Genomic DNA, 26,343 nt, shown 5'->3' with positions numbered 1-26,343 from the left:
TGAGATGGAGTCTCACTCTGTCGCCCAGGCTGGAGTGCAACGGTGCAGTCTTGGCTCACTGCAACCTCCTCCTCCCAGGTTCAAGTGATCTTCCTGCCTCAGCCTCCCGAGTAGCTGGGATTACAGGCACACACCACTGCACCCAGCTAATTTTTGTATTTTTAGTAGAGATGGGGTTTCGCCATGTTAGCCAGGCTGGTCTGGAACTCTTGACCTCAGGGGATCCGCCTGCCTCAGTCTCCCAAAGTGCTGGGATTACAGGCACGAGCCACTGCACCCAGCCAGTGCTATGTGTATTCTTAAGGCAGCTATCTTCCATTTCAAGAAATAGGAAGCAGGTCCGGGCACGGGGACTCACGCCTGTAATCCTAACATTTTGGGAGGCCGAGGCGGGCGGATCCTCTGAGGTCAGGAGTTCGAGAGCAGCCTGGCTAACAGGGCGAAACCTGTCTCTGCTAAAAATACAAAAAAAGATCAGGCGCGTTGGCGACACCTGTAATCCTAGCACTTTGAGAGGCCAAGGCAGGCAGATCACCTGAGGTTGGGAGTTCAAGACCAGCCTTACCAACATGGCGAAACCCCGTCTCTACTAAAAATACAAAATTAGCTGGGCGTGGTGGTGGGTGCCTGTAATTCCAGCCACTCAGGAGACTGAGGCAGGAGAATCGCTTGAACCCGAGAGGCAGAGGTTGCAGTGAGCTGAGATCATACCACTGCACTCCAGCCTGGGCAACAAGAGCAAAACTCCATCTCAAAAAAAAAAAAAAATTAGCTGGGCGTGGTGGCGCATGCCTGTAATCCCAGCTACCTGGGAGACTGAGGTAGGAGAATCTCTTGAACTCAGGAGGAAAAGGTTGCTGAGAGCCAAGATCGCACCACTGCTCTCCAGCACGGGTGACAGAGCGAGACTCCCTCTCAAAAAAAAAAAAAAAAAAAAAAAGAAGAAGCAATTTCCTGTGGATATACATTTATTGGGGTTAAAAAATAAAGTGAGGCTGGGCACAGACGCTCATGCCTGTAATCCCAGCACTTTGGGAGGCCGAGGCAGGCAGATCACAAGGTCAGGAGATCAAGACGATCCTGGCTAACACAGTGAAATCCTGTCTGTACTAAAAATACAAAACAAATTAGCCAGGCGTGGTGGCACACACCTGTAGTCCCACCTACTTGGGAGGCTGAGGTAGGAGAATCGCTTCAACCTGGGAGGCAGACGTTGCAGTAAGCGGAGATCGCACCACTGTACTCCAGCCTGGGTGACAAAGCATCTGTCTCAAAAAAATAAAAATAAGGTGAGGCTGAGTGCGGTGGCTCACGCCTGTAATTCCAGCACTTTGGGAGGCTGAGGTGGGCAGATCACCTGAGGTCAGGAGTTCAAGACCAGCCTGACCAACATGGAGAAATCCCGTCTCTGCTAAAAAAAATACAAAATTTGCTGGGTGTGGTGGTGGGCACCTATAATCCCAGCTGCTCAGGAGGCTGAGGTAGAATTGCTTGAACCCAGGAGGTGGAGGTTGCAGTGAGCTGAGATCGTGCCATTGCACTTCTCAATGCAATGGCGATAGGAGTGAAACTACATCTCAAAGGAAAAAAAGGAAATAAATAAAAATAAAAAATAAAGTGAGGCCAGGCTCAGTGGCTCATGCCTATTACACCAGCACTTTGGGAAGCCAAGGTGGGTGGATCAGTCGAGGTCAGTTTGAGGCCAGCCTGGGCGGCATAGTGAGACCCCATCTCTCCAAAAAAACTTTTTTTTTTTTTTTTTTTGAGACGGAGTCTCACTCTGTCGCCCAGGCTGGACTGCAGTGGCGCGATCTCGGCTCACTGCAAGCTCCGCCTCCCGGGTTCTCGCCCTTCTCCTGCCTCAGCCTCCCGAGTAGCTGGGACTACAGGCGCCCGTCACCACGCCCAGCTACTTTTTTGTATTTTTAGTAGAGACGGGGTTTCACCGTGTTAGCCAGGATGGTCTCGATCTCCTGACCTCGTGATCCATCAGCCTCGGCCTCCCAAAGTGCTGGAATGACAGGTGTGAGCCACTGTGTCTAGCTTTTTTTTTTTTTTTTTTTAATTACCGTGGTGGCTTTGTGAGCCTGTGGTCCCAGATACAGGGAAGGCGGAGTCAGGAGGCAGAGGCTGCAGTGAGCTGTGATTGCAGTCTCAGTGACCAGGCAACATCTTGTCTTGAAAAACAATTTTTCGCAGGGGAGGGGCCGGGCGCGGTGGCTCACGCCTGTCATCCCAGCACTTTGGGAGGCCCAGGCGGGTGGATCACCTGCCATCAGAAGTTCAAGACCAGCCTGGCCAACATGGTGAAACCCCATCTCTACTAAAAATACAAAAAAAATTAGCTGGGCTTGGTGGCGGGCGCCTGTAATCCCAGCTACGCAGGAGGCTGAGACAGGAGAATCACTTGAACGCAGGAGGCGGAGCTTGCAGTGAGCAGAGATCGCGCCACTGCACTCCAGCCTGGGCGACAGAGCGAGACTCCGTCTCAAAAAAACAAAATAAATAAAATAAAAATGTAAAATTAAATACAATAAAGGAAGCTGTTGTCACCATTGCTGTTGACTACAGTGCAGTGGCTGGTGTCTGAGCCCTGCAGTGGCTGGTGTCTGAGCTCCTGAAGAGCCGCTCAAATCTGCCATGGAGAGACCCTCCAGGAGAATCGCAGTCCAGTGGCTCATGGGTCAAGACCCTGTGCTGTGCGGCCCCAGACAAATCGGCTCCCCTCTCTGGGCCTCAGTTTGGGAAGTGGGAACAGTGACCCCCACTCAGCCCCCTCCTCAGGGCTGCCAGGAGCTCGGTTTTCTGAGATGCTGGAGGACGGTTGTTTATTTCACAACTGTTCATCAAAAGGGAAGGAAATGGCCCAGCTCTTGATAGAATCGGTCCCGAGAGGCAGTGGGAGCTCCTCTGAGGCAGCAGCCCCGGCCCTCTGGCTCCTCACTGTGTGGCAGGGCTAAGGCGCTTACCCTCTCCCTACCGTGTCCCCATCAGCAACCGGGACAGGGACAGCATCATGAGGGAACACATTTCCACATGCCTGCAGCTTCAGGCAATTCTCCTTCTAACGCCCGTGGAGCTGGGGACGTTTTCCAGGTCTCTGCCTCAGTGCTCCGCGACGGAGGGCAGCAGGGGAGGTAGGAGCAAGTCCAGGGGACCCACTCGTGCTGACGCGACGACCGTGGAGACCAGAGTGCCTGCTGTCCAGTCGTTCGACAATATTGACGGACAGCCAGGTGCCACAGCTCACGCCTGTAATCCCAGCACTTTGGGAGGCCGAGGCGGGCCGATCACTTGAGCTCAGGAGTTTGAGACCAGCCTGGGCAATATGGCGAAACCCATCTCTACCAAACAAATAAAACAAAACAAAACAAAAAAACACAAAAATTAGCCGGGCGTGGTGGCAGGCACCTGTAATCCCACCTACTTGGGAGGCTAAGGCAGTAGGATCGCCTGAACTCAGGAGGCAGAGGATGCAGTGAGCCGAGATCAAACCACTGCACTCCAGCCTGGGCGACAGAAGGAGACCCTGTCTCTAAAAGAAAAACAGGGCCGGGCGCGGTGACTCCTGCCTGTAATCCCAGCATTTTCGGAGGCCAAGGCGGGCGGATCACGAGGTCAGGAGTTCAAGACCAGCCTGGCCAACATGGTGAAACCCCATCTCCACTAAAAATACAAAAAATTAGCCGGGCATGGGGGCAGACGCCTGTAGTCCCAGCTACTGGGGAGGCTGAGGCAGGAGAATCGCTTGAACCCGGGACACTGAGGTTGCAGTGAGCTGAGATCGCGCCACTGCACTCCATCCTGGCGACAGATCGAGACTCCATCTAAAAAAAAAAAAAAAACACCCACACACACAAAAACAATATTGATGGAGCACGGCCCAGCGATGCCAGACGGTCCAGTAGACCACAGCAGAGCAGGAAATGGTCCCCAAGTACACAGACCCTGAGCTGGGGTCCCACCTGTCCCCAGGACCTGGAAACAGCTTTCCATTTCCCAAAATCTTTCCTGCAGCTGCTGTAACAAATTCCCAGAAACGTAGGGGTTTAAAATGATACCAACTTGGGCCAGACATGGTGGCTCACACCTATAATCCCAGCACTTCGGGAAGCCGAGGCTGGAGGATTGCTTGAGGCCAGGAGTTCAAGACCAGCCTGGGCAACATGGCAAAACCCCGTCTCCACAAAAAATGAAATAATGAGCCGGGCCTGGTGGTGGCAGTTGCCTGTGGTCCCAGCTACTTGGGAGGCTGAGGTGGGAGGATGGCTTGAGCCTAGGAGGTCGAGGCTGCAGTGAGCTTTGATTGCACCACTGCACTCCAGCCTGGGCGGCAGAGCAAGACCCTGTCTCCCTGTCTCAAAATAAATATATATATAATAAATGAGGCTGGGCACGGTGGCTCACACCTGTAATCCCAGCACTTTGAGAGGCTGAGGCGGGCAGATCACGAGGTCAGGAGACTGAGACCATCCTGGCTAATGTGGTGAAACCCCATCTCTACTAAAAATACAAACAATCAGCCGGGCGTGGTGGCGGGCACCTGTAGTCCCAGCTACTTGGGAGGCTGAGGCAGGAGAATGGCATGAACCCAGGATGCGGAGCTTGCAGTGAGCCGAGATCGCGCCACTGCAGTGTGGCCTGGGCGAAAGAGCGAGACTCCGTCTCAAGAAAATATGATAATAATAATAATAATAATAATAATAAACGAAATGGCACCAATTTATTCTCTGGCAGTGCTGGAGGTCAGAAGCCCCTGCAGGCCCTGCTGGGCTAACGTCAGGGCATCGGTAGGGCTGGCTTTTCCCGGAGGCTCCAGGAGAAAATTCGTTTCCTGCCGTTTTTTAGCTTCCAGAGGCCGCCCACATCTCGCAGAGCCCGAGTTCATTGTGGGGCCTTTTCATACCTTCCTTTCCACGCATTTCCTGTTGCTTCATTTCACTTCATTCTTTATTGAGAACACTTTTTACATTTGGTAAAACACAGGTCTGGAGCGTTCAACGATGACTTCTTTTTTTTTTTTTTGAGACGGAGTCTCGCTCTGTCACCCAGGCTGGAGTGCAGTGGCGCAATCTCAGCTCACTGCAGCCTCTGCCTCCCGGTTCAAGCGATTCTCCTGCCTCAGCCTCCCAAGTAGCTGGGATTACAGGCACCTGCCACCACGCCTGGCTAATTTTGGTACTTTAAGTAGAGACGGGGTTTCACTATGTTGGCCAGGCTGGTCTTGAACTCCTGACCTCAGGTGATCCACCTGCCTTGGCCTCCCAAAGTGCTGGGATTATAGGCGTGAGCCACTGCGCCCGGCCCCAGCCTGTCCATTATTAAGTGCTGACGAGCACCCCACTGTCAGCCACTGCCGTGAACGCCATCACCCGGCTGTGTGAGCTGCAATTTACGACCTGAACTTTGCCACTAAGAACGCTCCCACTGAAAGGTGAAGACCTGCCGGGCCGGGCGTGGTGGCTCAGGCCTGTAACCCCAGCACTGTGGGAGGCTGAGGCAGGTGGATCACCTGAGGTCGGGAGTTCGAGACCAGCCTGACCAACATGGAGAAACTCCGTCTCTACTAAACACACAAATTTAGCGGGGTGTGGTGGTGGGCACCTGTAATCCCAGTTACTCAGGAGGCTGAGGAAGGAGAATCCCTTGAACTCAGGAGACAGAGGTTGCGGTGAGCCAAGATCGTGCCACTGCACTCTAGCCTGGGCAGCAAGAGCAAGATTCCTTCTCAAAAAAAAAAAAAAAGACCGGGCGCGGTGGCTCATGCCTGTAATCCCAGCACTTTGGGAGGCTGAGGCGGGCGGATCATGAGGTCAGGAGATCGAGACCATCCTGGCTAATATGGTGAAACCCCGTCTCTACTAAAAATACAGAAACAAAATTAGCCGGGCATGGTGGCGGGCGCCTGTAGTTCCAGTTACTCGGGAGGCTGAGGAACGAGAATCACTCGAACCCGGGAGGTAGAGGTTGCGGTGAGCCGAGATGGTGCCATTCCACTCTAGCCTGGGCAACAAGAGCAAGACTCCATCTCAAAAAAAAAAAGAAAAGAAAAAAAAGGTGAAGACCCCCAGGTACAGCCATGTCCCACTGGACTCCGGACCCCACAGAACGTCAGTGCTACAGGCTGGGGTACGGTCACTGCCGCATCCTCACCTCCTAGCATGAGGTCTGGTATACACTAGGCACTCAATAACTGCTGAATAAAGGCAGAAATCTGCCAGGTGCAGTGGCTCTCTTCTGTGATCTCAGCACTTTGGAAGGCCGAGGAGGGAGGATCGCTGGAGCCCAGGAGTTCGAGACCAGCCTGGGCAACATAGCAAAACCCCACCTATAAAAATAAAAATAAAATAAAGGCAGAAATCATCAGAGCTTCCCAGGAGACCGGCCTTCCTCACTGTCCCCACAGCCCTGAGGTCGGCACTGGGGTTGGAGATGGGAAGACTGGGGTTTGGGGGGTGGGGGCCGGAGGGGAGCTGCGGGTCTTGAGTGCCGCTGTGACCTCGGTTCCTCGGAAAGCTCCCCACACATGCTGGGCCACGTGGAGGCTGGGTAAACTGAGGCACAGAAGGGTCAAGTGCCTTCCCGAGGTCACTTGCAGCCCCAGAGCTGTCTCCTCCTCTCCCTGTTTCCGGACTAGGGGACAATGATTATTATCAACATGATTATTACCAGCCACCACCTGAGACCATCGATTTCTCAGAAACGCCTGCCTGGGCTCCAGGCGTTGCTGGTGGGGCCTCCCGACCACAGGCCACAGCCAGGCTCCCCCTTTCCGGCCGTTGGCTGAGGGTGGGAGCCACGGCCCGAAGACCTCTGCAGGGAGACGCCAGCCTGCATCTGCCATGGGGCTCGGGTTGAGGGGCTGGGGACGTCCGCTGCTGACCGTGGCCACCGCCCTGATGCTGCCCATGAAGCCCCCCGGTGAGGAGCCCCCTGGGATCCCCACCCAGGCCCCCGCCAAGTCCCCGTACGGGGGCCACACCCGGGAACCCCCAGTCCCGGGAGAACCCTGGGGAGAGCTCCACCTGCTCCATCCGCCGAGCCCCCGTGGCTGCCTCTGCTGGAAATGGATGCAAATCCGGCCAGGGTCTCTGCCCAGCCCAGCCCTGGATCTCCCGGGCTCGGGAGCCCCTCCCAGCGCATCTGGGGGGCTTGTCTGGGCTCTGTCTCCAGCACTCCGGGTCTCTCCGTCTCGAATCTCACCCGCCGTCTCTGTCTCGGCCGCTACTTCTCCCCCCGCCCTGACCCCAGCCCCATCATCCCTTCCTCCCGCCTCGTCCCTGACTCAGGCCGTCCCTCCAGCAGGCTCCTGGGGGGCCCAGATCATCGGGGGCCACGAGGTGACCCCCCACTCCAGGCCCTACATGGCATCCTTGCGCTTCGGGGGCCAACATCACTGCGGAGGCTTCCTGCTGCGAGCCCGCTGGGTGGTCTCCGCCGCCCACTGCTTCAGCCGCAGGTGAGCTCACCTGTCAGTCCCCTTCTTTCTGGACACCGTGTCCAGACATGAGGGGGACTCCAGGCTGGCGGGGGAACTGGGGGCGCCGTGGCTCCTGCAGGAGGGGGAGTCTCAGCAGGGGCTGGATTTAAGGGGCAACAAAGGGAAAACAGGAGGAGAAGGCAGGGAGGCAAAAGAAGCACAGAAGAAGCAACAGGGGCAACAAGTACATATTCTGTTACTGTAACTGTCACTATGTTCTTTTTGTTTTTTGTTTTTTTTTTGTTTTTTTGAGGCAGTCTCGGTTCCCCAGGCTGGAGTGCAACGGTGCCATCTCGGCTCACTGCAACCTCCACCTCCCGGGCTCAAGCAATTCTCCTGCCTCAGCTTCCGGAGTAGCTGGGATGACAGGCACCCGCCACCATGCCCGGCGAATTTTTGTATTTTTAGTAGAGACTGGATTTCACCATGTTGGCCAGGCTGGTCTCGAACTCCTGACTTCAAATGATCCACCCACCTCTGCCTCCCAAAGTGCTGGGATTGCAGGTGTCAGCCACCACGCCCTGCCTCGTTTTAAACATGTTGTTATAATAACTATTAAAATGTATATTGGGGCCAAGTTGGGTGGGTCCCCTCCTGCAGGAGCCCCCACCAGGCATGGGATAGGTTGGTCCTGGGCTGCAGTGTCCCCAGCTCCCCCGCCAGCCTGCAGTCCCCCTCACGTTGGGACACGGTGGATTGTTTGAGGTCAGGAGTATGAGACCAGCCTGGCCAACATGGTGAAACTCTGTCTCTACTAAAAATACGAAAATTAGGCTGGGTGCGGTGGCTCATGCCTGTAATCCCAGCATTTTGAGAGGCCAAGGCAGGAGGATCACGACGTCAGGAGATCGAGACCATCCTGGCTAATACAGTGAAACCCCATCTCTACTAAAAATACAAAAAAATTAGCCAGATGTGGTGGCGGGCGCCTGTAGTCCCAGCTACTCAGGAGGCTGAGGCAGGAGAATGGCGTGAACCCAGGAGGCGGAGCTTTCAGTGAGCCGAGATGGCACCACTGCACTCCAGCCTGGGGGACAGAGCGAGACTCTGTCTCAAAAAAAAAAAAAAAAAAAAAAAAAAAATTAGTTGGGCATGGTAGTGAGTGGCTGTATGTATCCCCAGCTACTCGGGAGGCTGAGGTAGGAGAATCACTTGAACCCAGGAGGTGGAGGTGGCAGTGAGCCGAGATGGCACCACTGCACTCCAGCCTAGGGGACAGAGTGAGACTCTGTCGGAAAAAAAAAAAAAAAGTAATTGTGGTTTTTGCCATTTAATTTTTTTCGTGCAATTACTTTTGCACCAACCTAATATTATCACGGGGCCGGCGTGAGCAATTAAATGGATTACTGGGCCTCCATTTCATAGATGAGTGGACTGAGGCCCAGACGGGCAGCCGTCATCCCCATCCCACCCACCCCCTCCTCCCCGCAGAGTCCTCAGCACCAGAGCTGTGCTTCTGTGGTCCCAGCTACTTGAAAGGCTGCTGTGGGAGGATCGCTTGAGCCTGGGAGGTCGAGGCTGCAGTGAGCTGTGATCACACCAGTGCGGCCTGGGTAACAGAGTGAGACCTTGTCTCAAAAAAAAAAAAAAAAAAAAAGCCGGGCGCGGTGGCTCACGCCTGTAATCCCAGCACTTTGAGAAGCCGAGGCAGGCGGATCACGAGGTCAGGAGATCGAGACTGTCCTGGCTAACACGGTGAAACCCCATCTCTACTAAAAATAAATACAAAAAATTAGCCGGATATGGTGGCGGGCGCCTGTAGTCCCAGCTATTCAGGAGGCTGAGGCAGAAGAATGGCGTGAACCAGGGAGGCGGAGCTTGCAGAGAGCCAAGATTGCACCACTGCAATCTTGCCTGGGTGACAGAGCGAGACTCCATCTCAAAAAAAAAAATTAAAGAAATAAAAAAAGGAGAATATTGAAATTACTGTAGTTAATATTATAATTGAAGTAGAACTTATAATAAATATAATAAGTATTATCTTCATTCTAAATATGTTTCTATAATAATGATTCAAATTAATACCACAACTATTGAAGTTAATTCTATATTGGAGGTAGGAATAATAATAAACATAATTATTAATTTATTATCATAATATTAAATTGGTGGCTGGGCACGGTGGCTCATGCCTGTCATCCCAGCACTTTGGGAGGCCGAGGCAGGTGGATCACTTCAGGTCAGGAGATCGAGACCAGCCTGGCCAATGCGGTGAAATCCCATCTCTACTGAAAATACAAAAATTAGCTGGGAGTGGTGGCGCACGCCTGTAGTCTTAGCTGCTTGGAGGGCTGAGGCAGGAGAATCACCGGAACCCAGGAGGCAGAGGTTGCGGTAAGCCTCGATTGCACTGTAGCCTAGGGGACAGAGTCAGACTCTGTCTCAAAAAAAAAAAAGAAAAAAGAGAAAGAATATTAAGTTGATGCAAAAGTAATTGTTTTTGTTGTTTTTTTGAGACGGAGTCTTGTTCTGTCGCTCAGGCTAGAGTGCAATGGTGCGATCTCAGCTCACTGCAACCTCCGCCTCCCGGGCTCAAGCAATTCTCCTGCCTCAGCCTCCCGAGTAGCTGGGATGACAGGCATGTGCCACCATACCCGGCTAATTTTGTATTTTTAGTAGAGACGGGGTTTCTCCATGTTGATCAGGCTGGTCTTGAACTCCCGACCTCGGGTGATCCACCCTCCTCACCCTCCCAAAGTGCTGGGATTACAGGCGTGAGCCACTGTGCCCGGCCTGGGCCTCCGTTTCATAGCTGAGTGGACCGAGGCCCAGGACGGGCAGCCCTCACCCCCGTCTCACCCACCACCTCCTCCCTGCAGAGACCTCCGCACTGGCCTGGTGGTGCTGGGCGCCCACGTCCTGAGTACCGCGGAGCCCACCCAGCAGGTGTTTGGCATCGATGCTGTCACCACGCACCCCGACTACCACCCCATGACCCACGCCAACGACATCTGCCTGCTGCGGGTGAGCCCCGGGGCGGGGGGGGGGTGGCCCCGGGGGTGGATCTGACATATGTTTAGTTTTTGAGACAGTCTCTCGCTCTGTCGCTCGGGCTGGAGGGCAATGGCGCAATCTCGGCTCACTGCAACCTCAGCCTCCCGGGTTCAAGTGATTCTCCTGCCTCAGCCTCTCAAGTACATGGGATTACAGGTGCACGCCACCAAGCCCATCTAATTTTTGTATTTTGTAGAGACGGGGTTTCACCATGTTGGCCAGGCTGGTCTCAAGCTCCTGACTTCAAATGATCCGCCTGCCTCGGCCTCCCAAAGGGCTGGGATTACAAGCGTGAGCCACCGAGCCCGGCCTACTTTTCTTTTCTTTTCTTTTCTTTTTTTGAGTCAGAGTCTCGAACTGTCACCGGGGCTGGAGTGCAATGGCGCCATCTCGGCTCACTGTAACCTCCGCCTCCCAGGCTCAAGTGATTCTCCTGCCTCAGCCACCCAAGTAGCTGGGATTACAGGCACTCGCCACCAGACCTGGCTAGTTTTTTGTGTTTTTAGTAGAGATGGGGTTTCACTATGTTGGCCAGGCTGGTCTCAAACTCCTGACCCAGTGATCCACCCACCTCAGCCTCCCAAAGTGTTGGGATTACAGGCGTGAGCCGTCGTGCCTGGCCATTTTTTTTTTCCAGGCTTAATTCACTTTATTTTTCGTGTATAAAACCCTATGTTGTAACCACAGCTGGAGCCGGGCGTCTGCACAGAGACTCTGGCGTGAGTCTTCACAAGATGGCCAGTGAATACCTGAAAGAGACTTGGGGAATACAGAGGTCAGGGGTCAGGCAGCTGTAGGTCTTAGAGAGGATATCAGAGGCGGCCTTGGCAAAGTTGCCCAGGGTGGCAGTGCAGCCCCTGGCTAAGGTGTAGCAGTCACCGATACCAGCCATCATGAGCAGCTTCTTGGGCACAGGTGCCCAGACGATGCCAGCACCCCGGGCACGGGGATCAGGCACACCAGCGCAGAGCCGCAGCGGCCCGTCACCTGGCCAGGGACGGTGTAGGGCTTGCCGATCTTGTTCCCCCAGTAGCCTCTGTGCATGGGGACAACGGAGAGCTTGGCCAGGATGACGGCCCCGCAGATGGCAGCGGCTACCTCCTTGGAGCACTCAACACCCAGACCGACGTGGCCATTGTAGTCCCCGGTGGGAACAGACGCCTCGAACCTGGTGCGCTGGCCGGTGCGGATCTGCTTCTGCACCGGCATAATCTCCAAAACCTCGTCCTGGAGAGAGGCCCTCAGGAAAAGGTCAATGATCTCAGATTCCTTGATGGGCAGGGAGAAGAGACAGACCTCCTCCAGGGACATGATCTTTATGTCCTTGACCAGGCGGCCCAGCTTGGTGACAGGCGTCTACTCCTTATCCTCTGTCTTGCCTCTGTGAGCTCCGCCACCCCAGCCCGGAAGCCAGTGCCGAAGCCTCGGGGGAAGCCAGCGCCGTTCCCCATCCCAGGGCCGCCCCACTGCACCGGCGTCATCCGCCGTTTAGTGTTTTCCAGGAGAAGCAGCCCTGGGCTTTTTTTTTTTTCAGACAGTGTCTCCCTGTGTCCCCCAGGCTGGAGTGCAGTAGCATGATCTCGGCTCACTGCAGCCTCCGCCACCCAGGTTCAAGCGATTCTCCTGCCTCAGCCCCCCGAGTAGCTGGGATTACAGGCACCCGCCACCACGCCCAGCTAATTTTTGTATTTTTAGTAGAGATGGGGTTTCACCATGTTGGCCAGGATGGTCTCGATCTCTTGGCCTCGTGATCCACCCACCTCTGCCTCCCAACCCTGGCCTATTTTTTGAGACGGAGTCTCGCTTTGGCGCCTGGGCTGGAGTAAAGTGGCACAGTCAGGGCTCACTGCAACCTCCATCTCTCGGGTTCAAGTGATTCTCCTGCCTCAGCCTCCCGAGTAGCTGGGATCACAGGCGCCCACCACCACACCTGGCTAATTTTTGTATTTTTAGTAGAGATGGGATTTCACCATGTTGGCCAGGCTGGTCTTAACTCCGGTCCTCAAGTGATCCGCCCACCTTGGTCTCCCAAAGTGCTGGGAGCACGGGCGTGTACCACTGCGCTGGGCGAATTTTTATATTTTTAGTAGAGACGGGGTTTCACCATGTTGCTCAGGCTGGTCTTGACCTCCTGGACTCAGGCAATCCTCCTGCCTCAGCCCTGCAAAGTGCTGGGATTACAAACCTGAGCTGCTGCGCCTGGCCTGACTTAGGTTTTAAAGACAGTTGGACGTCAGGTCCCATTCCTCCTCTGCCCTGGACCCCCCAGTGGCTCCCACCTCCTGCAGGACAAATCCTCCTGGTGCCCACAGGCCCTGCTAATCCATGCCTGTCACCTTTCTGACTCGAGGCCAACAGACCTCCCAGATGGGCCATCCCATCCCCAGCACAGTCTCCGCTCCGAGCTCTGCACCAGCTGTACCCAGTGCACCAGTTCCCCAGACACCGCAAGCCTTTCCCCTCACGCCTGTCAAGTCTTTGCTCAAATGTTACCTTCCCAGGAGGCCGCCCTGGACCACATCCCCACTCCCTGCAACCCTGTTCCAGCCCCGTCATCTCCTGCTAACCCCTGGACCACCATTCCGGCCCCGTCATCTCCTGCTAACCCCTGGACCACCCTTCCAGCCCCGTCATCTCCTGCTAACCCCTGGACCACCCTTCCGGCCCCGTCATCTCCTGCTAACCCCTGGACCACCCTTCCGGCCCCGTCATCTCCTGCTAACCCCTGGACCACCCTTCCGGCCCCGTCATCTCCTGCTAACCCCTGGACCACCCTTCCGGCCCCGTCATCACCTGCTAACCCCTGGACCACCCTTCCAGCCCCGTCATCACCTGCTAACCCCTGGACCACCCTTCCGGCCTTGTCATCTCCTGCTAACCCCTGGACCACCCTTCCAGTCCCGTCATCACCTGCTAACCCCTGGACCACCCTTCCAGCCCCGTCATCACCTGCTAACCCCTGGACCACCCTTCCGGCCTTGTCATCTCCTGCTAACCCCTGGACCACCCTTCTGGCCCTGTCATCTCCTGCTAACCCCTGGACCACCCTTCCGGCCCTGTCATCTCCTGCTAACCCCTGGACCACCCTTCCAGTCCCGTCGTCACCTGCTAACCCCTGGACCACCCACTTCCTCATTCCCGCTTCCTCTGAACCTAACGGGCAGGGATTTTTTGTCACCTTTATGGCCATTTATGGCACACAGCAGGTGCTCAAAGTTTATGCTGAAACGGAATGAATGTGCCTCTCGGGCCCCTGCCCTGTGTGGAGGAGACGCTTAAAGTCCCTGTGTGGGGCTGGGCGTGGTGGCTCACACCTGTAACCCCAGCACTTTGGGAGGCCGAGGCGGGTAGATCATTTGAGGTCAGGAGTTCGAAACCAGACTGGCCAACGTGGTGAAACCCCATCTCTACTAAAAATAAAAAAATTAGCTGAGGCTGGTGGTGGGTGCCAGTCATCCCAGCTACTCGGGAGGCTGAGGCAGGAGAATCACTTGAACCCGGGAGGCAGAGATTGCCGTGAGCCGAGATCATGCCACTGCACTCCAGCCTGGGTGACAGAGTGAGACTCCATCTGAAAAAAAAAAAAAAAAGTCCCTGGGTGGAGTTCTCCGGGTGGGAAGCTGCTCCTCCCACACGTGGTGCATCCATGCAGACCCGCCTGGCCCCCTCCTGCTCCAGGGACGACCCCCTTCCCTGACGCTTCTACCCAGCGTCCCAAAATTAAATTCCAGAGGCTGAGGCAGGAGAATTGCTTGAACCCGGGAGGCGGAGGTTGCCGTGAGCCGAGATTGCGCCACTGCATTCCAGCCTGGACGACAGAGCAAGACTCTGAAAAAAAAAAAAAGGAGGAGGAGCAAGTGCCAGTAGCCAAAGCTTTTGGGTGAATTTTTCTCATCTGTGAAACCCTGAAGCCTGGAACCAGCGCTGGCTTACCCAGAGGCCATCGCACAGATGGGGAAACTGAGGCTGAGTGAGACATCAAGAATGTCAGGAATGCACCCAAGACGCACAAATTGGAGAACCAGAGACAGGGATTGGAGCCGTCCTTCCCAGGCCCATTAACTGAGCATCAGCTGTGTGCCAAGGGCCAGGGCCAGGGCCAGAGGCCCGGTGCTGGGCCACACAGAGCCCGGGGTGTCACTCAGTCTTCACTTGGTAAACCGGCCTCGACAGGCTGCAGGGAGCCCAGAGAAGACTCACGTGCCAGCCTGGGAGTCTGGGAAGACTTCCTGGAAGAGGTGGCATCCATGCTGAGATGGCTGAATAGGAAAAGTGTTCCAGGCTGGGGGTCCGCTCTGAGGGGAGGTGTGTGGCAGGCCCAGGGAGTAGCTGTAAATTCATCCTGCCTGGCCAGAGGGGAGGCTGAGGCTGGAGAGCCCTCAGAGGCCCTGGCTGGTGAGCAAAGAGGTTTTGTCCTGAGGGCAATGGGGAGCCGTGGGAGGGCTTAGAGCAAGGAAGGAGATGGAGTTTGAAAGACTCTTTGAGGCTGGGCGCGGCGGCTCACTCTGTAATCCCAGCACTTTGGGAGGCTGAGTGGGTGGATCACCTGAGGTCAGGAGTTTGAGAACAGCCTGGCCAACAGGGTGAAACCCTGTCTCTACTAAAATACCAAAATTAGCCAGGTGTGGTGGTGCACGCCTGTAATCCCAGCTGCTTGGGAGGCTGAGGCAGGAGAAATTGGTTGAACCTGGGAGGTGGACGTTGCAGTGAGCCAAGATTGCGCCACTGCACTCCAGCCTGGGCGACAGAGCGAGACTCCGTCTCAAAGAAAAGAAAAGAAAGACCCTTTGGGCAGCTGACGGTGACCCTGGAGGCCTGAGGGGTAGGGGCCTGTGTTGGCAGAAGGAACGGGGCCTCCTGACCCGGCCTCATGGTGGCCGCCATTGATTTTGCTTCACAAGGGCAGGACCAGGGGTCCCATGGATAAACTGAGGCAGGAGCGGGGGTGGGGAGGGAGCCCAGTGGCCTGAACTCATGCTCTCCCTGCAGCTGAATGGCTCTGCTGTCCTGGGCCCTGCAGTGGGGCTGCTGAGGCTGCCAGGGAGAAGGGCCAGGCCCCCGACAGCCGGGACACGGTGCCGGGTGGCTGGCTGGGGCTTCGTGTCCGACTTTGAGGAGCTGCCGCCTGGACTGATGGAGGCCAAAGTCCGAGTGCTGGACCCGGACGTCTGCAACAGCTCCTGGAAGGGCCACCTGACCCTTACCATGCTCTGCACCCGCAGTGGGGACAGCCACAGACGGGGCTTCTGCTCGGTAAGATCCCCTCCCTGCTCCACCCACTTACTGTTTGGGGAAACCAAGGCCCACAGAGAGGGTCAGGGCCAAGAAGGGCCTTGGGAACTGAGTCCCATTGATGTTGGACCAGACGGAGAAGCTGAGGCCCAGGAAAGGCAGGGAGTTGGCAAGGGTCATGCAGGGCTGCCATGTTCAGCTGTGCAGGTTGCGCACTGCACAAAGAGCCACGCACTTGTGTATTTATACAAGCAGTATTCAGTAGAGGGTAGTAACAGATTGAGAGGAAGCAGCTCCCACTCCTAAAACCTTGCCAGATAAACGAATCCCCAGGTGCCAAGGGAGACACTGGCCCTGGAGGGTCTTTTACCGCAGGCAAGAGAGCGACTTGGTTCAGGACACACACTTAGTCCAGGAGAAACGAGACTGTCCACTTTCCCGATGCATGACCTTGGAAAAGTCACTTACTTGATTTCTCTGGGCCTCTTTTTCTCCATCTGTAAAACTGTCACACTAATAGTATCCAGTTGATGGTATCAGAGCGGATTCTAGATGGCAGTTAGGAGGGTAGGATGAGGGATTTTAGGGTGAGTATATGGGGAGCCCTCTCCAAGGAGAGCACCTTTGAGCTGAGACTTGAAGGAATCCTTAGAAGATCTGAGGAAACACACGCAAGGCAGAGAGACCTGTTAGTAGAGGGCTGCCGCGTACAGCTGTGTGGGTTGTGCACTGCCCAAAACACTGCAGACTCGAATGTTTACACAGGCAGCATCCAGCACAGGGCAGTAACAGGTCTCCAGGCTATACAAAGGCTGTGGAGCACTGAGGAGGCTCAGCGGGGAGGGCAGAGAAGTGGGTGGGGGCTGGGTCCTCAGGGCCTGGAGGGGAGAAATGAATTTACTTTTTCCTTGGAGAGCAGTAGGGAGCCACAGAGGGTTCTGAGGCAGGGAGGGCGGTGGTGAGATGTGCCTGCAGCAGTTCCCAGAGGCCCTGACCTCACCTCTCCTTTCACTCCAGGCCGACTCTGGGGGGCCCCTGGTGTGCAGGAACCGGGCTCACGGCCTCGTTTCCTTCTCGGGCCTCTGGTGCGGCGACCCCAAGACCCCCGACGTGTACACGCAGGTGTCTGCCTTTGTGGCCTGGATCTGGGACGTGGTTCGGCAGAGCAGCCCCCAGCCCGGCCCCCTGCCTGGGACCACCAGGCCCCCAGGAGAAGCCGCCTGAGCCACAACCTTGCGGCATGCAAATGAGATGGCCGCTCCAGGCCTGGAATGTTCCGTGGCTGGGCCCCACGGGAAGCCTGATGTTCAGGGTTGGGGTGGGACGGGCAGCGGTGGGGCACACCCATTCCACATGCAAAGGGCAGAATCAAACCCAGTAAAATGTTAACTGACTTCCAGCCTCACCCGCGGGCGGTCAGCTGCAGGGTCCACCGGCATTCGTGTCGGTCCACAGCCCCTTTCCACCTTCCCATGCCCCCCACCGTGAATCCCTCTGGGTCCACCCCGCGCCCCTGCAACCCACACTCCTGCAGCCTCCCACCCGGAATGCCGTTCCTCCACCTCCCTCCAGCCGCCTAACCACACCGCAGGCGAGTCCGCTGGGAAACGGAGGCCAGGAAGCCCTGAGCTCCCTCTGCAGGGTGTGGGGGCTGCTGGACACCAGGGCGGGCTTGCACTGCCCGCGCCGAGGAATCCCAAGAGGGTCTGGCCTCACATCGAGCCTCGTGTTCATCCTCTGAAAACCAGAGAATAGCGCGGGGTGCACAGCAAGTCCCAGCTGATGTTATTGTCACAGTTTGTTATTGTGTTATTATTTTTTTATTTTTAGATTTTATTTTCTTTATTATTATTTTATTTTTTTATTTTTACTTAATTTTTTTTGGATGGAGTCTCGCTCTGTCCCCCAGGCTGGAGTGCAGTGGCACGATCTCGGCCCACTGCAAGTTCCGCCTCCCGGGTTCACACCATTCTCCTGCCTCAGTCTCCGAAGTGGCTGGGACTACAGGCGCCCGCCACCACACCCGGCTAATTCTTTGTATTTTTAGTAGAGACGGGGTTTCACCGTGTTAGCCAGGATGGTCTCGATCTCCTGATCTCGTGATCCACCCGCCTCAGCCTCCCAAAGTGCTGGGATTACAGGCGTGAGCCACCGAGCCCGGCCTATTATTTTTTTTAAGATGACGTCTCACTCTGTCACCAGGCTGGAGTGCAGTGGCGCAATCTCGGCTCATTGCAACCTCTGCCCCTGGGTTCAAGCCATTCTCCTGCCTCAGCCTCCCAACTAGCTGGGACTACAGGCATGTACCACCACACCCGGCTAATTTTTTGTATTTTTAGTAAATATGGGGTTTCACCATGTTGGCCAGGATGGTCTCGATCTCTTGACCTCATGATCCACTTGCCTTGGCCTCCTAAAGTGCTGGGATTACAGGCGTGGGTGAGCCACCGCGCCGGGCCTTTTTATTGTTGTTGTTGTTGTTGTTATTATTATTATTATTATTTTGAGACAGAGTCTCACTCCGTCACCCAGGCTGGAGTCCAGTGGTGCGATCTCGGCTCACTGCAACCTCTGCCTCCCAGGTTCAAGCGATTCTCCCGCCTCACCCTCCCATGTAGCTGGGACTACAGGTGCATGACACCACACCTGGCTAATTTTTTTTTTTTTTTTTTTCTGAGATGGGGTCTTGCTCTGTCCCCCAGGCTGGAATTTAGTGGCACGATCTCGGCTCACCGAGATCGGAGTTTCACCATGTTGGCCAGGTTGGTCTCGAACTCCTGACCTCATGATTCGCCTGCCTCGGCCTCCCAAAGTGCTGGGATTACAGGCATGAACCACCATGCCCGGCCAATTATGCTATTATTATTATTTTAGAAATAGAGTCTCACTCTGTCACCCAGGCTGGAGTGCAGTGGTGCCAACACAGCTCACTGCAGCCTTGACATCCTGGGCTCAAGCCATCTTCCCACCTCAGGCTCCTGAGTAGCTGGGACCACAGGAGCATGCCACCATGCCTGGGTCTTTTTTTCTTTTTTTTTTTTTTTTTGTAGAGACGGGGGTCTCACTATGTTGCCCAGGCTGGTCTGGAACTCCTGGCCTCAAGTGACCCGCCCGCCTTGGCCTCCCAAAGTGCTGAGATTATAGGGGTGAGCTACCCAACCTGGGCCCTAATCCTGTTTTTTTTATTACTGCTATTGTTACACCCAAGTCCTTCAAGGCCGGGCCTCCATTTCTGGGTCCCAAGCCAGCTGGTGTCTTAGGGCTGCCCTAAGCCATCTTGTCTATCCTGTGTGCCCTCGCAAAAGACCTCCTTTCTCTCCCTCCCCTCCCGCACTGCCTCAGCCCCTCCCGGGCTTGTCCACTGCCTGGAGAGGCACTGAGGCCCAGAGGCGGCCAGAGGCTGCCCAAGGACTGATGCTGGGTCTCTCTTCCGGTGCTTCCAGAGCACCCATGCAGCACCCCAGGCCCCAGGCTGCCCATCCCACAGCCGTGGGGGCGGCCTGAAGCCTTGAGAGAGGAGACAAACTGAGGCCTGGACACCCCAAAGTGGCTTCTTTGAGTCTTTATTTCCTTGGTAAGGCAGGGCCCCAGGGTGGGGTGGGCTGCCTGGCTGAGGCTCCCGTAGACCCACCAACCTAGGGGCACTTTTCTGGGCACCACAGGTAAGGCACTGCCTGGGGGCTGGAGGAGGATGCCCAAGCTCCCCACACTCCTCACCCCAGACCGGGGAAGCTGGATATCCTCCGTGTTGTCCCCTCCCCATAGCTGGTCTGAGGCTGTGGTTTACACGCAGGCACAGGTAGGCGATTCTGAGCATCAACCCAGATGGAGGGGAGGGTGAGCCATCGTGGGAGAACTGGCCCAAGACCAGCACCTGGCTGGTGTCGCCAGCCCCGGCTGCATTGGTGGGTGAGGCAGGTCTGGCTGGAGTCTGGGTCTGCAGGCCTGGCCGGGGCAAGATGTGGGGGACCGAGGAGCCCTGGGTGTGAACCCCACTGTGGAGGCAGCAAGCACCTAGTGGTGCCGCTGGGACACTCGGCTCCAGGACTCCAGATGTCACAACTGCGTGAGTCTTGGCGTCTACACCCCCCTCGGGGCCAGTGGATGAGCAGTGGCAGTGGCCCGTGGTCCCCACCAGAGCTCTCCCAGAGTGGACTTGGCTCCGCCGGACACAGTGCCCTGCTCTGAGCTGCCACTGGCTGCTCCACGTCTGAGACCACGCGATGTTGCCTCATGAACTGACGTGGACAGCAGCAGGGGAGACGCTGGGTGGTTCTGTGGCCAAGCACAGCCCGTGTCAGGAGCACAGGCTGTGCCCTTTCCCAGGGGGCACACTGGGCATTTCTCAATGGCCTTCACAGGACGCAAAGGGGCACACAGAGGCAGTGGGGAAGCTGGAGTTCTTGGGCTGGCAGGGAACGGTGGCAGCCTTCTTGGCCTTCATGAAGGGCCTGGCTTTCTGGGCTAAGGTCACAGTGTTCTGAGGTCCCCACACGCACTCAGACTAGACCGTCCGTACACACCCAGGCTAGACCCTCCATACTCACCCCGGCTAGACCGTCCATACACACCCAGGCTAGACCGTCCATACACACCCAGGCTAGACCCTCCATACACACCCAGGCTAGAGGCTTGGGGCTGAGAAAAGCAGTCATGCCTCTTCAGGAATTACCAGCAGAGAATGCCCAGCCCTCTTGATAGTAGCAATAATTAATAGGTTTATCCCCAAAGGAGCGGAAGTGTGGAATCCTCCCCGGCAATAGGTCTTAGGGTAGGGGCTGGGCCATCCTAGAGAAGGGCCCTAAATCAGGTGCTCAGTGTCCGGAACGCAGGTCTATCCCACCCACCAGCCGGCCCCCAGGCCTCCCTTCCTCAGTCCTTCCAGGATATCGTCAGGGAGGTTCTGGGATCCCCAAGTGGTCCGAATCCAGGCTCTAGGGAGTGTCCGTGGCATATAAATTAGACTCTGCTGTGGCAATAAATAACAGGGGATGATGGGGGGCCTCGGGCACCAGGCCCAGGCCTGTCCTGCAGGCTCATACGAAGTTCTCTTCCTCTTCTGCCGACTCACCATCTGGCGGCTCCTCAGGGGTGCCTGCAAGGGTCGATAAGAGCATTGAGGGCGCAGGGCAGGGGGTTCTCCGGCCCCCAGGACAGGCCTGTGCCCCCGCCCTGCGTCTGCACCTGCGCAGCTGCCCGCGTGGCGCACGCCGATGGAGCGGCCCAGGAAGCAGGTGGCCTGGCGCATGTGGCACGAGGAGATGTAGGTGACGTTGTTGTTGCCGCAAAGCTCCTGGCCGGGGCTGGAGGGCACAGGGCAGGGCGCCGCCCTACACACCACGCAGTGGGCGCTGCCCGTCTGGTCCACAACGCACGACTGTGGCCGCGGGCACACCACGTGCTCACAGGACTCTGCAGGCCGGGTGCCAGGGGAAATTCAGGGGACATCTCGCTGAGAACCCCGCAGGGCTCTTGGCCCCAAGACCCACCCTTAACCCCCAAGATGCGAAAACCCTCTGGTAGGAGACACAAGCACCCCCCCCGCCCCCCCGTGAGCCCCCCCTCCATTCCACCCCTCAGGCTCCACCCACAAGCCCTGCCCTTCCCATTGTACCCAGGAGCCACACCTCTTTCGTGAGCTCCTGCCCCTTATTCTACCCAAAGCCCCGCCCCTCCACGACTGCGGGGCCGCCCACCCAAACTCCACCCACAAATCCCCGCCCATCTCCACCCAGGAACCACGCCCCAGCCAAGAGCCCCGCCCCTCACATGGCCCAGTCTCACCCCCTGGTTCCATCATGCCCCTCTGGTTACACCCACGAGCCCCTCTCTGAGTCACGCTCCCGCTCTGACCATGCCACATACCTCTTGCCCAGTGTGAGCCCCCAGAGGCCCACTACTTTCCAAATCCCAACCCTACAAAAGACCCTACCCCGTGATGCTCCCTCGGAAGTATAAAGACGCCCTTAATTAGGGCCCACCGCCATCCATGTGACCTGTCCTGGGCTGGAGGCCCCGCCCCTACGCACTGCGGCAGCGGCCCCGCCCCTCCATCAGGCCCCGCCCCTCCAGCAGGCCCCGCCCCCGGAGGCCTGGCCCTCACGCATTGCGGTAGCAGCCGCGGTACGTCACGCTCAGGTCCGGGTGGTCCCGCCCCAGGCCCCGCCCCCACCTCCTGCGGCCGCAGCCTCGATACATGACGCGCAGGTCCGGTAGGTCCCGCCCCGCCCCTCCACAGGCCACGCCCCCACGTACTGCGGCAGCGGCCCCGGTACATGACGCTCAGGTCCGGGTGGCCGCGGCAGCGCGCGGTGCGCAGCTCGCACTCGTCGCGGTAGGTGGCGCCGTCTGAGCCGCAGACCTGGAGCCGCGCCGGGAGCCCCGAGCAGTCGGGCGCGCACTCGCAGCGCGGGCGGCCCCCCAGCATGCGGCACGCCTTGCCCGGGCCGCACTCCACGCCGTCGCACGAATCTGCGGACAGAGGACACGCGCGTGGGGCCGGGCGCGGGAGGGTCCCGGGCGTGGGGCCGCGCGAAGGCCTCGGGGCCCCTCCCTGCGCCCCTTCCGCAGGGCGGAGGCGGGGGCGCCGTCCCAGGTCAGGGTCAGTCGGAGTCGGGGCCCTCGGGTTCCCAGGGTCAGGGCTCAGGGTCCGGGCGCGGGACCGATGGGGCCGAGGTCCGGGCTGCGCCTGCGCTGGGGGGCGGGGGCTGGGCTCGGTGCGCGCGGGCCGGGGGGGGTCTCTGCCCGGAATCGGGGTCCGGCGGAGCTACGCAGCCCCGGGCCGCTCCTCCTTGCAGCTGGCTGACGTCTGCTCCCGATGCACGCGCTCTTCTGGGAAGGCCGGAGGGGCCCCAGCTGCGTCAGCCTGGGGTGTTCCGCCCTTGCCAGGCGCGAGTCTGGGGCTGCCAGGACCTTCCCCCAGGAGGCGTCGGGGAGGGCGGGGCGCTGTACGCCCCTCCTGGCCTGGGGAGCGATTCCAGGGGAGGGGGCCCCCCACAGCCCCAGGCCTCTGAACCAGGAGCTAGCCCCGCAGCCCCGCTGCTCAGACAGGGATACTGAGGTCCTGCTAGGGAAACTCTCTCTGGGGTCCCCGCCCCCGCTTTTATATATGAATGCTCATCGCCTCCTAGGCTTATCGCATCTTCCCAAGTCATCATTTTACAGATGGGGAAACTGAGGCCGGGTCGCAGCTATGAGTGCAGGGGCCCAAGCACCTCAGTTTGAAAGCTGCTGCGAGGACCCAGATGACCAATCCCCTTTCTGTTGTCTGGGGGTCTGGTGGGCCTCTGAACACAGCTGTTGAGTTTATGTGCCAGCCTCAGTTTCTCTGTGTGTAAAGTGGGGCTGACGAGGGAGCCCCACTTCCAAGGCAGTCCGGCACTCCTTAGGGGATGGCCAGCGGCCGCCACGCAGCCCTTGCAGGGCATGTGGGCCGCACCTGGGCGGCCCCGGCACAGCGGCTCACAGGCACATCTGGAAATGCTCGGCCAGGGTGGCTTTTATGCGAGCGAGAACGGAAGGGGGCCTGAGTTCCGTCCCCAGGGCCAGATGAGGTTGGGGGTGGGGGGTCCTGGGCCGTCTCATGCCCAGGCCAGGCACTTTTTGAAGTCTGTCCTTCTCCCAGAAGCCAGAGGGGGGTCGGGAGGGAGCAGGGGTATGTGGCAGTGAGTTCAGGACCACCCAGCCAGGTTGATCTGGGATTAATCACATCTCAGAGGCCAGCAGAGTTCCTCAGCCTGGCCTTCGGGTCTGCAGCCCTTAGCTTCAGCCTCCCCTTGGCTCCTCTGCCTGACCCCACCCACCAGGACCTAACCTCAAGCCATGTTCTCTCCTGATCCACTCTCCCATACCGGCCCCATCTGGCAAACTCCTAGACATCCCCCAACACCCTAGCTCTAATGCCCACCTCCTTCAAGTTGTGCCCCAACAGGCCAGGCATGGTGGCTCACGCCTGTAATCCCAGCACTTTGGGAGGCCAAGGCTGGCAGATCACTTGAGGTCAGGAGTTTGAGACCAGCCTGGCCAATGTGGTGAAACCCTGTCTCTACCAAAAACATAAAAATTAGCCAGGTGTGGTGGCACGCCTGCAGTCCCAGCCACTGGGGAGGCTGAGGAAAGAGAATTGCTTGAACCTCGGAGGCCGAAGTTGCAGTGAGCCGAAATCGCACCACTGCACTCCAGCCTGGGTGACAGAGCGGGGCTCCATCAGAAAAAAAAAACAAAAAAAAACCATCATCCTCCAGTGCAGAGAATATATCTTATTCATTCGTTCTGTGCCACTCACCAACCAAGAGCCCCTAGACTGATGTGGGAGGCATCCTCTCAAAACAGGGTCCCGAGGCAAATGCTTGTTAAACATGCAGCTGTAACCCCACTGCAGACCCTGGAGTCTGCAGTGAAGGTTCCTGGTGTGGACATTTGGGGTCACAGGCCAGAATGGCAAACCCACTTTCCCAGGAGCTAGGTGCAAGCCAGACATTTATCGACCAGGTGGGAAGAGCCACCCAGGCAGAGAGCTCAGCCCCAGCAAAGGCTGGAGCCACGTGGTAAGTCCTCAGAGTCTCTTCCTGAGTCCTGAGCTGCAAGAGGCTGAAGCCTGGGAACCGGGAAGTCCCCCCAGTCCCTCTCTGAGGCTGGGATCCCCCTGCAGCTTCCTACATACCCCTGTGACGGGCTCAGTCCCTGGACGTTCGGCCCTCGACCACCATGACTGTTTGTGGCTGGTCCTGAGCTGAGATGTCTGCCCTGCTTCTGGCCTGAGGTCTCACCTTTGCAGGGAAGGCAGTGGACAAGGCCCAAGAAGCCGAGGAGGTTGATCTTGTTCCCCGGGTGGGTGAGGTTGGACCAGGCGGTGTCAATGTTGCCAGAGGCACAGCACTCGGCCCGGGTGACATCAGTCTGGAGCACCAGGCTGCAGGTGGCCTCCTGGCCCTGCTGGAGCCAGCAAACACCACCTGCGGGCCAGGGAACGGGGTGCTCTCCTGGGCCACTCCTGACACCCAGCTTCTGGCCCGCCCACAGATGCATGCAGGTGGTGCTGAGTAGTTAACACACAGGATGATCTACCCGCACCCAGGAAGAAGGGGCAGAAAACCACATGGGTGTCCCCACCCTGGCTCCAGAACCCTGGAGATGTCTCCTCCCCTCTGAGCTCCACGTGCCCCCCCCCCCCCCACAGCCTCACCACCAACCCCCACCCACCCCAGGAGGTCCCTTCCCGTACCCTCCAAGCCCCCCAGGCCAGGGGCTGGCACCCTGCCCAACCCCTCAAACACCACCAAACACCAGGCACTGGGCATGTCAGGGTCAGCAGGCCCTGGAGCCGCTTCTCCCGCCTCTGCCCTCTGTCTAGACAGCACCCGAGGGCGAGGGCACGCGGAGCCCCGCGCCTGGCAGCCCCCCCACCGCCTGGCCCGCCTCTTACTCACTCCAACTTGGGAACATTCCCCTTGCATGAGCTCACTGTCTCCCCAGGGACGTGGCCTTCGGGGAGGGGGCTCTGCTCTCCCTTTGGCGCAGGGCTGGGGTGGGGTGGGGCTGCAGGGATGGGGGGTGGGGAGCCAGAGAGCCCCCCGTTTCTTCCCCCATCCCTGGGGGCAGGAACGGCCACAGCCCCCATCCCAGAGCGCTTGCTGGTTCACAGACACTGCCAGGGACCAGCTTGGGGAACGCAGCACCTTGGCACCCATCATAGGAGGGGAAACTGAGGCCAGCAGTGGGGCCGTCTCCTGCCTGGCGCCTCCCGGCAAGTCCCAGGTGTGAGACTACATGCCCCGTCTACCCAGGACCCAGGAAAGCTCTCAGCCCCAGTTGGAGGGCCTGGCTCCCGACACCCAGCACTACCTCTCGGCACCAGGACCGACCCGGACGGTCGCGGCTAGAACCCTGGCTTTGCCTGCTACAGGCTGTGTGACCCTGAGCCTCAGTTTCCCCATCTGGAAGACGGAGATGAAGAGAGCTCCAGCACTATCGGGATGGCACAGGTTCAGGGAGGGGAGAGGTAGACACTAAGCGCTCAATAAATGTCAGCGGTCATTGTGATTAGAAACCTCTGCTCTGCTGACCTCTTGGTGACCCTCCTTCAGACCTTCCCGGCTCCAGCTTGCGACGGACACCGCCCTCGCCCCCGCCGCCGCCGCCGCGCCCCCCGACGTCCCCCCGGCCGCATTCCGCGCAGCCCCACGTGGGTGGCCCGCCCCGCCCGCCCCTCTGGCCGCCCCACTCACCGGGCGCGGGGTTCCCCGAGCCCATGGAGCTCACGAAGCCCACGGCCCAAGCCAGGGCCCCCCAGGGCAGAGGCCAGAGTGGCCCTGGCGCCCCGGGACGCATGGCGAACGCAGAGACGGCAGCGGCACCGACTTCCCAGCGCGCGGCCGGCGCTCCCTATAAAGGTCCCGCGGGCCGCGGGCGGGGCGGGGCGCGGGGCGGGGCGCGGCGCGGGAGTGGCGGGGGCGAGGCCGTGTCCCGCGCGGGGTGGGCAGGCGCCGGGCCCGGCCGCTGCGGGGGGCAGTTGGGGGCGAGCGCCCGGGTCCCCTTCCGGAGCCAGAGAATGCATTTGGGGAGATGTGGCTGGACCCAGGGCGGAACCGGGACAGGGGTGTGGGTTCGAGGTGGTGGCAGCCTTTTGGGTGGATCGA

At 58.2% G+C, this 26,343-nt stretch overlaps 2 protein-coding genes across 5 annotated transcripts; one reads left to right on the top strand and one right to left on the bottom strand.

Moving 5' to 3' along the window:
- Positions 1-6,820: 6,820 nt before the first annotated feature.
- On the top strand, positions 6,821-17,100 carry PRSS57 (serine protease 57). Of its 2 annotated transcripts, none has more exons than XM_063701864.1 (5): positions 6,821-6,921; positions 7,306-7,459; positions 10,300-10,444; positions 15,464-15,727; positions 16,724-17,100. In XM_063701864.1, the coding sequence occupies exons 1-5, from the start codon at positions 6,843-6,845 to the stop codon at positions 16,928-16,930; spliced, it is 849 nt and encodes a 282-aa protein (XP_063557934.1). In that variant the 5' UTR covers positions 6,821-6,842; the 3' UTR covers positions 16,931-17,100. The 2 variants fall into 2 exon arrangements, with proteins under 2 accessions (XP_063557934.1, XP_004059653.1); XM_004059605.4 differs by having other exon boundaries at positions 7,303-7,459.
- Positions 17,101-19,253: 2,153 nt separating this feature from the next.
- Positions 19,254-26,119, bottom strand: FSTL3 (follistatin like 3). Of its 3 annotated transcripts, none has more exons than XM_019016162.4 (6): positions 25,933-26,119; positions 24,475-24,660; positions 21,962-22,177; positions 20,891-21,118; positions 20,778-20,801; positions 19,254-20,675 (listed from the first exon to the last, which is right to left on the bottom strand). In XM_019016162.4, exons 1-6 carry the CDS (start codon positions 26,033-26,035, stop codon positions 20,641-20,643), a joined length of 792 nt encoding a protein of 263 aa, XP_018871707.1. In that variant the 5' UTR covers positions 26,036-26,119; the 3' UTR covers positions 19,254-20,640. The 3 variants fall into 3 exon arrangements, with proteins under 3 accessions (XP_018871707.1, XP_063557969.1, XP_004059654.1); XM_063701899.1 differs by having other exon boundaries at positions 19,254-20,672; positions 25,933-26,087; XM_004059606.5 differs by having other exon boundaries at positions 19,254-20,801.
- Positions 26,120-26,343: the final 224 nt, after the last annotated feature.

The sequence above is a fragment of the Gorilla gorilla genome, chromosome 20 (assembly GCF_029281585.2).
Source record: "Gorilla gorilla gorilla isolate KB3781 chromosome 20, NHGRI_mGorGor1-v2.1_pri, whole genome shotgun sequence".
Lineage (NCBI taxonomy): Eukaryota > Metazoa > Chordata > Mammalia > Primates > Hominidae > Gorilla > Gorilla gorilla.
The sequence above is the reverse complement of the archived record's forward strand: the minus strand, read 5'-3'. Positions and strand labels throughout refer to the sequence as shown.

What these genes read in the sequence shown, in the direction of transcription:
- PRSS57 (XM_004059605.4), top strand. Translation starts at nt 6,843, where the DNA reads ATGGGGCTCGGGTTGAGGGGCTGGGGACGTCCGCTGCTGACCGTGGCC. An exon ending in GCTGCCCATGAAGCCCCCCG is followed by an intron (nt 6,922 to 7,302) that starts GTGAGGAGCCCC and finishes CCGTCCCTCCAG; the next exon opens with CAGGCTCCTGGGGGGCCCAG. An exon ending in ACAGACGGGGCTTCTGCTCG is followed by an intron (nt 15,728 to 16,723) that starts GTAAGATCCCCT and finishes CTTTCACTCCAG; the next exon opens with GCCGACTCTGGGGGGCCCCT.
- FSTL3 (XM_004059606.5), bottom strand. Translation starts at nt 26,035, where the DNA reads ATGCGTCCCGGGGCGCCAGGGCCACTCTGGCCTCTGCCCTGGGGGGCC. An exon ending in CTCGGGGAACCCCGCGCCCG is followed by an intron (nt 24,661 to 25,932) that starts GTGAGTGGGGCG and finishes CCTGGCCCGCAG; the next exon opens with GTGGTGTTTGCTGGCTCCAG. An exon ending in CCACGCGGGCAGCTGCGCAG is followed by an intron (nt 20,802 to 20,890) that starts GTGCAGACGCAG and finishes CGACCCTTGCAG; the next exon opens with GCACCCCTGAGGAGCCGCCA.